This window comes from Morone saxatilis, unplaced genomic scaffold, assembly GCF_004916995.1.
Source record: "Morone saxatilis isolate NCDOM2014 unplaced genomic scaffold, NCSU_SB_2.0 Contig20, whole genome shotgun sequence".
NCBI lineage: Eukaryota > Metazoa > Chordata > Actinopteri > Moronidae > Morone > Morone saxatilis.
The window spans coordinates 16,357,365-16,367,112 of NW_023339763.1; the positions used below are offsets into that span (position 1 = coordinate 16,357,365).

General features: G+C 41.4%; 2 protein-coding genes across 4 annotated transcripts in view; both read right to left on the bottom strand.

The window, feature by feature from the left end:
• Positions 1 to 147: 147 nt before the first annotated feature.
• fam76b (family with sequence similarity 76 member B) lies at positions 148 to 5,023 on the bottom strand. Of its 2 annotated transcripts, none has more exons than XM_035667093.1 (10): positions 4,463 to 5,023; positions 3,519 to 3,583; positions 3,363 to 3,417; positions 3,076 to 3,231; positions 2,802 to 2,986; positions 2,588 to 2,638; positions 2,410 to 2,487; positions 2,165 to 2,297; positions 1,977 to 2,078; positions 148 to 1,277 (listed from the first exon to the last, which is right to left on the bottom strand). In XM_035667093.1, the coding sequence occupies exons 1-10, from the start codon at positions 4,547 to 4,549 to the stop codon at positions 1,188 to 1,190; spliced, it is 1,002 nt and encodes a 333-aa protein (XP_035522986.1). In that variant the 5' UTR covers positions 4,550 to 5,023; the 3' UTR covers positions 148 to 1,187. The 2 variants fall into 2 exon arrangements, with proteins under 2 accessions (XP_035522986.1, XP_035522985.1); XM_035667092.1 differs by having other exon boundaries at positions 2,165 to 2,300; positions 4,463 to 5,022.
• Positions 5,024 to 6,065: 1,042 nt separating this feature from the next.
• mtmr2 (myotubularin related protein 2) overlaps positions 6,066 to 9,748 on the bottom strand; it is a 6,394-nt gene continuing 2,711 nt past the window's right edge. For both annotated transcript variants that reach the window (XM_035667114.1, XM_035667113.1), the window contains exons 9-16: positions 9,595 to 9,744; positions 9,315 to 9,503; positions 9,019 to 9,204; positions 8,718 to 8,924; positions 8,516 to 8,608; positions 8,319 to 8,432; positions 8,007 to 8,183; positions 6,066 to 7,927 (exon numbers count right to left, since the gene is read on the bottom strand). In XM_035667114.1, the coding sequence (XP_035523007.1) occupies positions 7,763 to 7,927; positions 8,007 to 8,183; positions 8,319 to 8,432; positions 8,516 to 8,608; positions 8,718 to 8,924; positions 9,019 to 9,204; positions 9,315 to 9,503; positions 9,595 to 9,744 (1,281 nt within the window). In that variant the 3' untranslated portion in view covers positions 6,066 to 7,762. The remainder of the gene's footprint in view (positions 7,928 to 8,006; positions 8,184 to 8,318; positions 8,433 to 8,515; positions 8,609 to 8,717; positions 8,925 to 9,018; positions 9,205 to 9,314; positions 9,504 to 9,594; positions 9,745 to 9,748) is intronic.

The window sequence follows — 9,748 nt, forward strand, 5'->3', positions numbered from 1 at the left end:
AATCGAATTACTGAAATAAATTAACTTGGTCATGATATTCTAATTTATTGAGATGCACCTGTATTGTATCGTAACTATAGCGGTTACAAACATTTCATGTTCAAAAAGGTTAAACAGATATATGGTCAATAAAAACAAAACATACAGTAACAGTTTAGCCAGTTTTAATAGTTTTAAAACACTTGGTTTGGAAAAAAGTACAAAAGTGATCCTGGACGCCACAGTATGAAACCAGCCCAATAATGCAAGGTGATAGATGTGTTCCTTTAAAAAGCATCTTCTACAGACAGGTTAATTTCAACTGGCCTCACCATACACATACTGTACTCACTAAAACAGATACAAGCAATAGTTTAAATACAATGGCTGACCCCGGAATACATTTACAAGTGATTCTTAAAAAACTAATTAAAAGGGGGAGGGGAGAAGTCTGACCACAATGCCAACCGGTGTCTGGCAGTAAAATCATGCAGTATTACAATCGTTCCACTAAAGAGAAACAGCAAAGCACTACAGCTGTCACACAGTGAGAAAGAGGGCAGCCAAGAGGTGTCTCTCTACCAGACAGCCTTTCAAAGTGTTCATTGGTTGATTTATGAATTGTTACTGAGAGAGTTCTCTATTGTTGAGCAACAGCTCAGTGGTCACCCATCCCACGTTTGCATACATTGTAAAGTTGTACAGGGTCTCCATTAAGGAGAACTTGTCTTCCACAATCAATTTAGAAAAATATAACTAATTGCTATTGAAGAAAACCCCAAAATGTGGGATATTCTCTTAGTAGGTTGTGAGGAAATAAAAAAGCTAAGAAATACAGTTGAATAAATAAATTGCATGACATCCATAAAAATGACGTGGATACACTGAGTCGACAGAATGCTATCCACATATGCACACCATGCTTTTTGTTTTGGCCCGGCAGTGTTAAAAATGAGGGCTCCATCCTCCATCCAAAGTCACGTCCTATGATCCAGTGGAAAAGTTGCCATAAAATATCTAAAATATGTTGACATTTAGAGAAAGGTTTCTTTGATTCAACAACTGATTTCCATGTACAACATGGTTTCTGAATTTACCAATTAAGAAATAATCGATGTTGATGGCAATGAGGAAACACAGGAGGGAGACTTTCACAGTGTTACAACAATGAAGCCGCTCTGTGTTGTTACCCGCTGGTTGGCCTATTGTTAGGGCAGCAGCAGTGAACTTCCTGTCCGGTCAAACTTTTTTCCTTTCGAGAGGGCAGCCACTTGTTTCATCAGCTCCCTGTTCTTGGACTGTGGAAACAAATGATTTACTGTGTTAGAAACTGATGCACAGTCCTAAACGCCTTAGTGGAAGCATTTGTGAAATCACAATGTCCATGTGCATTGTGATTTACATTAAATGTGTTATGTGTTATATGTTTAATGGCAGCAAACGCATTAGCTGGTTTACATACAGTCTCAAAACATTGACTTTTATTACGTACAGTACCTATCATTCATTCAATCAACTGCTGACTGTACTGATAAAAACACCTTTGCTACATAAAACACGGAGCATGCGAGCTACAGAGTCACACTTACAAAACGGCAATCATAATAAAAAAATGACAGAGAGAGAGTTTGACAGGAAATGGCAAAACTGGTGCACCTATCGTATCCATAACGACCGGCTGCAAACTTATGCAACAAGTGACTCATCTATGTATCACACTGTTGCATATATGGAACACGGGCACAATATTAGACCCCTAATAATAGTACGACATGGTTTTAAGTACAAATGAAAGTTGTACTTTGTGGGCAGGATTAAAAAAAAAAAAAAGATATATTAGTGATGATTATATTACCATACCAACAGTTGGACTCTAAACATCCTCCGCCAATATGACTTCTTACAAAGTAGAAGTTATTAGATTAATCAACACACCAACGGTCCATTAAAAACTGGTGTGAACTTGATGTGACGTGTTCATATATGCAGTCTCCTACCTGCTGTTGCTCCATAGACTCTTTGTGCGACTTCTCCATTTGGTTCATCTTCACTCTCATGTTGGACTCCTGATACTGGAAGTCTGCTTTGAGCTCTGTGAGCTAGACAGGAATTTATTAATCAGTATGACAAACAAATACAAGCAACCAACAGTGATACAGCTTTGACTCATTGGAGGCGAACCTACCTTTCGGTCCTTCTCTAGAATGGTTTGATCCCTTTGCTGCAGAAGTCTCTTCAGTGACATCACTTCCTCTTTCAGCTGGCTGATGAGAATGAAGTTGTCTGTTCCTCCAGAATCCATGGACTGGGTGATGGAACTACTGATGGGAGAGAGGAAAGAGCGTGACCCCAGTACTCAGGTGAGAAATCAACACGTAAACAAAACTGGACACCTAATGCTTCCCAAAACAATTACAGCACTTATTGTACCTGTCCCCGTTGGATGGCTTCATCTCCAGTTTTGGTTTCTTCTTTGGAGTCTCCTTCTGGATTGAAGACGATTTATGGCTGCAAAGAAAACAAAATGTTCAATTTGGGCCTTAAAACTCCACACAAGCAACATTGTTGTATGTATATTAAGCAGTTCAAATGAGAGAGAACATTTTACCTCTGCTTCCACAGTCCCTGCTCCTGCTCAGGACTCAAGCTCCCACTCAGTCTGTCGAAGATAAGTTAGCTGTGAGTTGACTGGGTCTACTTTTAATCACCATATAAAAGGCATAAAACACAAATCTTTTCACTATTCTGTGTCAAAAAAGCAACAGCCTGACTGAGTGGCACTGGGACTGTGAGAGGGAGAAGTGACACAACAGATTACATACTTGTGATGAGAACTGCTGTGTCTGTGTTGGTGGTGGTGGTGGTGATGGTGAGGTCTGGAGTGGTGATCTTTCTCGTTCAGGGATGAGGAGTTGGAGGATCCAAAGCCCTTCCTCTGCTCCTTGGTCTTCTGCAGGACACGGCGGTAGGACAGGGTACAGAGCCAGCACAGCAGTTTCCCGTCCACCTGTAAGACAGGTAGGAGACAGTAAGTTCATAACACTCGCTGTGACACATTCACTGTCACATTGGACTGTAAGTGTGTATGGTTCATACCTTTCTCCTGCCCTCCTCCTTACGGTCAAAAGCGCACTGCTGTTTGCACTGCTCACAGGTCTGTGGAGGTCCATATTTCTTCTCTGAGTTGGTACAACGCTGGCACTTTGTCCCGATGAAAGCTGCAATGATGTTACAGTACTGGCAGGGTTTGGGCTGTAAAGACAGACAAAGGACGCATGATGTGCCTTCAAACAAATGTTCACTTAGTGCAACTTGAATCAGTAAATACAACTGCAATTAAAACTGGCCCGGGAAATAAAAACCACGAAAAACTTGATACTCACTGTTCCAAACTGTTTGACGTTCTGGGCACATTTTTTGCAGATCGTATTTGTTTTACTGTAAAGAAGAAACACATTTACAATCAAAACAAAACATAAAATGCAAAGAAACCCACTATATTATAAACAAAAGCTGAAGTTCAGGTGCACATATCTCACCTCTCCTGCTGAAACTCAGACCTGCAGTATGTGCACTTCACTATTGGATGTGCGATGCGACACTCCTGTGGTGACAAAACAGAGGAATGTCAGTGCTATCTGAGCGTCTGTCAGCAGAGGCAGACAAGTAAATTGCACAATGGACACACCAGAAATCAAGACTGCCTCATAAGTTGTTGTGTACATCAGCACAACTTGAAGTTTGTTGTGCAACACCTCTTGGCTACAACATCTATGGAAAACACCCGGCAAGTAAATACTGCACTGACTTGTATCTGATTTGGTTAAGTCAACCCAACACATTATTATGGTTAGGCTGAGCAGGGTGGGGGAAATAAGCACTATTAACTGGAGGAAAGAGCTCTCTTAATATCTCTAAATCCTTGATATAGACAAACAAACTGTAATTGCATTCATCAGTTGACCTTGTGCAAAGAAACGTTGCAGATAGAAACTTCTCTAAAGCCCAGGAGGGACATTTACAGAGATAACAATGTCCATTTTGTAAAATAAATAAATAACATCAGTGCAGACTAACCGTGAAGAAAAAAAATAAAATAAAAGCGGGAACAGACGGCTTATTAGATGATTAAGGCTCAAAGATTGTTCTCCTTCATTATAAACCTGTTCCTCGACGGCACACTCAATTCTACATTTAAAGCTCCGCACAAGCAACAAGTTGGCGAGCACCGTGTGTACATGAACGGGAATCATCTTAACGCCTCACAAATTAACATCCACCCGGTAAAGACGTGATATAAACGTGTTAACACTCTCCAACAAACACCGTGGCCGCATGCAACGAGCCGAACAACAGTGCAGTTGCGCGTCCAGGTTGGAAAGATAAAAGCTTGTTACATAACCTGATCCTGCCTAACATCACATCCAGTCGGTAATAACACCCGCTCGGTCGTCCTCAATCACACACACACACACATGAATACCTTGCACAGCTGCTGGCCCTGCGACAGCTCCTCGAAGGGGTACCGCTGGTTACACTTCGTACAGGCGTACAGAGCCGACGTTGCCATTCTCTCGCCCAACTTAATGTCACCGAGCTACAAGAGGTTAGCGGAGTCCAGCTGCAAACCCAACGGATTAACGGCGCTATTTCCTCTCCAGCCGTGTGCTAATTGAGAACTAAGAGCACACACACACACATATACACACCACCACAGTGTTGGCATCCAGCGCTAGCTAACGTTAGCTGGCTCGGCTAGGTAGGGCAACACAGAAATAGCTTAGCTGGAGGGAGAAGGCGAAGAACAATAACGTTAAACTCCAAATCTCTGTGGTCTTCTCTCTGCTCCTGCGTTATCCAGCCAGACCGACTTGAGGACGATCGTTATTGATGTCGCCACTTAAGCAATACGTCCATTAGGATGTGGATATTTGTGTTAAGTTTCCACTGTGCTCGCCAAGAAAGCTATTTTCCTGTTTTCCTTCTCTCTTTTTGTATCGACGCCGTCGTCGTCATGTAACCGGAAGTGGCCGAGAGCTCCAGAAGAAGAAAGGAAACCTATCGCGACACAACATCCGTCCGCGGGATTCACATTTTAAAATGCGCGGAGCCAATCACACGTCCGCATTCACCCAGCACAGCTCCGCTTTATCAACAATCTCACGCAGTTTTTAACTAGTTTGGTCAAAAGTAACCAATATAATAATTAAAACGTCACTCGTACAGGCTGTGGATGTTATTATTCCGCCCTGTTTGTCTTGTTTTGTGTCTTTTAATGTGTAATTTAACATATTATCCCCATAGCAACCAACCATGCTGCAGTAGAGTCAGTAAGGTCCTGGGGCCCTACACTGTCGGCAGCTCTGAAAGTCACAAGATAATCACAAGTTACAGGATACATTGGCAACATCTCTCATATTATACAACATGTGGCCATGTAACGTTAGGTAAAATAATCATTAATAAGAATAATTAAAGGCCCCGAAACAAAGTTTGGCCTTTACCAACAAAATATGTTAGAATAATGTAGTGTATATGGTCATACTAACAATGGTCATTTGAAACTCTGAAGTTATTAAATCTTACATCTGAAATTTGTGTAGCATTTCAGTCAGATTTTCAGAAGCAGGTTATTAAATGGCTCATTATTATAATTTATTTATTATATTATGTTATAATCTATTTATTATAATTTGTTTTAATTTCATATCACATGCATACATGAACATCAGCATTTGATGTGTTTCTCAACTGATCATAAACTATCAATCTTTTATTTTACATCTGTGTAAAGAACCAATTAGTCCTTTGTATTATAACATCTGTCAACTATCTCCCGGCAGATTTTTGAGGCTGATACCAATATTGAGAGAAAATTCGATAATGATATATCAGATTTTTTACACAACCTATAACAAACATTGCCACCACAAATGTACTGGGCAGGCTGTTTACAGTTATAATACAGTTATAATGTGTCCCTACTCTCTGGTGGATGAAGTATAGAATGGTGACACCATTTCAAAACAAATTTCTNNGGTTGCCATACACACCAACACAATAAAAAAACAGACTTAAAAGTTTGCTACATAGCATATCAGAACTTTTATTAATTGAACATATTTATACAGTTTGACATTGCTTTGTTCTGTTCTGAAGCAATGAAGTGCATACAGCACCGCAGCGTCACTTTGACTGTGTGCAAATATGGTCACACTTTAATAGCTGTACATTTTTAACCGGAGAGTAATTCAATATAAGTGGCAATGCAAATAAATTTTAAGTAGGCAAAAATTAAAAACAAAAGTCAAGGGAATAATAATAAGTCTATTAATGAGTAAAGGATGCCTTACAGCCAATTTTAGGCTAGTCATCTAATATTTATGTACGTGACTTAAACAGCTTGAATGTGACTGTGCTAATATTTTCAGAGCCATTGCAGTCTAATATTACTCTCCAGCACAGTCACACTGTAAATTCCAGACTTTTAAATCACTTTCATATTTCTTCATTTACACTAAAAGGCACTCTTTGTTTCTCATACTATGGCAAGACCATATTCATAATCACAGATGATTAATGCTAATGTCACTGAGGTTCTGCTACCGTTTGCAACCCTAATTGCTAAAATTAAGAAATAGACTGGAGGGTGTTGTGATCACCCCACGTTAATGTGACAAACCGTACTGACTCCGTGAACTTGAGTCCTGTGTTTATTGCAGAAGAAAGTCCTTGGCATTTAAAGACTGTGCACACTTTTATTTTGTTATTCTCCCAATCAGTCATTCAGAGCAAGGCACAGATATTCATTCAGATTCATTAAAACTAAAAAGCAAATTATTAGTTGTCACACATTCTGGTGCCTATAAAAAATAATATTAGCCGATATTAGCTTTGAAAAGCGTCTATAGAAATGTTCACACGCAAACATTTTGAGTAAATGATTATTAACTGAGACAAATTAACTATTGCATATTCTGTGTTACTTATTAATATTGCATGGGATCTCTACTGACATGAGACAAAAGTGTGTTTGTGAGCCATAAATACAAGGACGAAAAAGTATAATAAATAATGTTAACTAGTTAGAAAAATGAAACTTACAAAACTGTACTCACTCAATGAGAGGAATGCCATACATGACGCATTATATATTCATAAAAAAAAAACTGATATTTGGTCACAACAATCTAAAAGCACTGACTTCTGAAGACAACCCGCTAACTGTCTTTTAATGCACTCTATGACTATCTTTCGTCACTATTAGAAGAAGCTAACATTACAGCCCTTTAGCTACATTTCTGAATATTTAACAACTCCAGAGCCATTTAGTTGATTTTAGTACTACAGGTTTGAACTCAAAAGCAATGTACATCTTCAAAATTGCTTCAGCTGTATTGCTTTCAAATCAATATCTAAGCAAACATTTGCAGTGTAGAGGAATAAAATGAGTGTTCCTATGAAGTGTATAAGGCATATATATTTTACCCGTGTGACATTTTAGTGTATTTCAAAAACGTTCAACACTGATTGTAGGTATGTCGATATGCTAAACAGTACTCTATGCCCCCTCAACCATGGAGTACAATATGGCTGTAGTTGCAAGCAGACTCTACAGTAATCTGCTTACTCAGACTTTTGGTGGTAGTGTATTAACGCAATGTGTCACCCAAAGAGGCAGTTTGGTGCACAGGTCCTTCATGTGGCCTACTGATTACTAATGTATGGCACCTTCTCACAGGTAGGATTCAGTTTTCGCGACCGCCACGAGGGTCGAGTTTTGTCAAACGAAGGTCTGCACTGGAGTGATGGAGCGCGTCGGGGAGCCCGCCCGTTCGGAGGAAGAGGAGGCCGAGCGATTGGTCACCTCTCGCTGCAACTCGTCAACTCTCTTCTGCAGCTCAGCGCGCTTCGCCAGCAGCTCCTTGTAGCGCTGATGGACAGGTTCCTGAACAAAACAAAAAGCCGGTGTGTAAAGCTCGAGTTCAAACTGTTTCCTTTGACAACAATGAGGCTCTTTAACATACTTGAGGTCTCATGCGAGGGTTCCAGCGGATGTAGTAGCCAACCCAAAGCTCCAGGTGACGTAAGCTGACTACAGGGAACAGCACATGGTTGGAATAGTTCACATACAGAGGATTGGTAAACTCCTCCAGCTGGCTGTTTATGTAGGACCACAACGACACTGTCCTCTTGGGAATTTCCTGTAAAATAAAAAGGTATGGTTGTCATGACGCTAAATGCACAACAAATCTCCATATTACTACTGACTTTCTACACCCTGCTCTCTCCAGTATTTCACTATTTCTCATTTTACAACAACTGCAATCGTAACTTACTTCTTTCAGCCTCTGTTGTTCGCTGTTGCACAAGAACGTTCCAAACAGGCAGCTGTACAGGTGGTCCAGGATGGTGACCAGGAAGTATTCGTTAAACTCAAAAGCTGCAGGGAACTTAAATAATAACAGCTTCATTAGCGTCCTTGTAAGACAGTGTTATCCTGAAGAATCTTTCCACATTATCACTTACTGCTTACCTGGCGAGTCAACTGCCAGACGCAGTCAATGAACTGAATGAAAACAGGTGAGCGATCTGCATCTGTGTGGTTCTTATCGCCATGTCCGATACGCTTTAAGAAACAACCGAAGAAGAGGGGACGATCAGTGATGCAACCGGACAGGGCCACCACACCTTACGTGGTTTCTAAAAACATTAAAAGTGTAGGAAAGTTTGTTTACCAACTGGAAGCGGTGACCGAAGCTCAGCCACTCTTTCTCAAGCAGCACCTCAAAGCCGCGGATGGTGCGGTAGTAACCGTCCAGCATGAGCATGGCCAAAGAGGTGAGCTGGCCTGTTCGGTCCCAGCCGTCGCTGCAGTGCACCACCACCGACGTTTTCCCAGACTCCACTTTGTCTGCGATCCGCAGTGCTGCTGCCAGGATCAGCTACACACACACACACACACACACACACAACTTGGTCTTTTACCTCATTCGTCATTCCTCGTCTGCAATCACAGGGATGCATCATCACGCTCACCTTGATGTGCTCGAGCCAATGAGTGGACTCAAGATTAGAGAGCCAGTGGGAGTCCTCAATGTTGGGGTAGACCACGTCCTTCAGCTTGCGGAGCGACTCTCTCATCACGTGGATATTGTGAATATCCAAGAACACCAGCTCAGCATTTTGATACGCGTCCTCACTTTCATAACCGCCCCCTTTCATCTGAGGAAAAAAAAAAAAAAAAACACAAAACAAGTGGAGATGTGGTGAGTGAAGGTGAAGGTGAGTAGTAAGTTAAGTAAATACTATATTAAGGAAGTTTCCTGCTAAACCTTGTTGGCAGCGGCATTGACACTGGGTCTGGCATCAAAAATGAAGAGTTTATGGGACTGAGCATTAGCATCCATGATCGCCTGGAGGTATTTCTCATCCTCTTTGCTGCGCTTCCCGTTTACCCCAACCATGGGCTGACTGCAGCGCGTCACTGTCGCCTGGCTCTCTGGATGGATCCATGACAACACCTACACACAGAGAATAACAGAATATTACCACAGACAATCCAACAACACAGCTGCACGGGAGAGGAACACTGGATTCAGGCTGAAGACTCACAGGTATCCTTCCTTTTGCCCGGAAGGCAGCCACTCTCTTCAGCTCTTCTTCCGGTATGTTGACAGGCACCACCAGAGTTGATGGGTAGGTGTCACAAACCTCGTAGTGATCGTTTACTTTTGTTATCCTCCAGCTTTCGTTGGGTATACCCTTC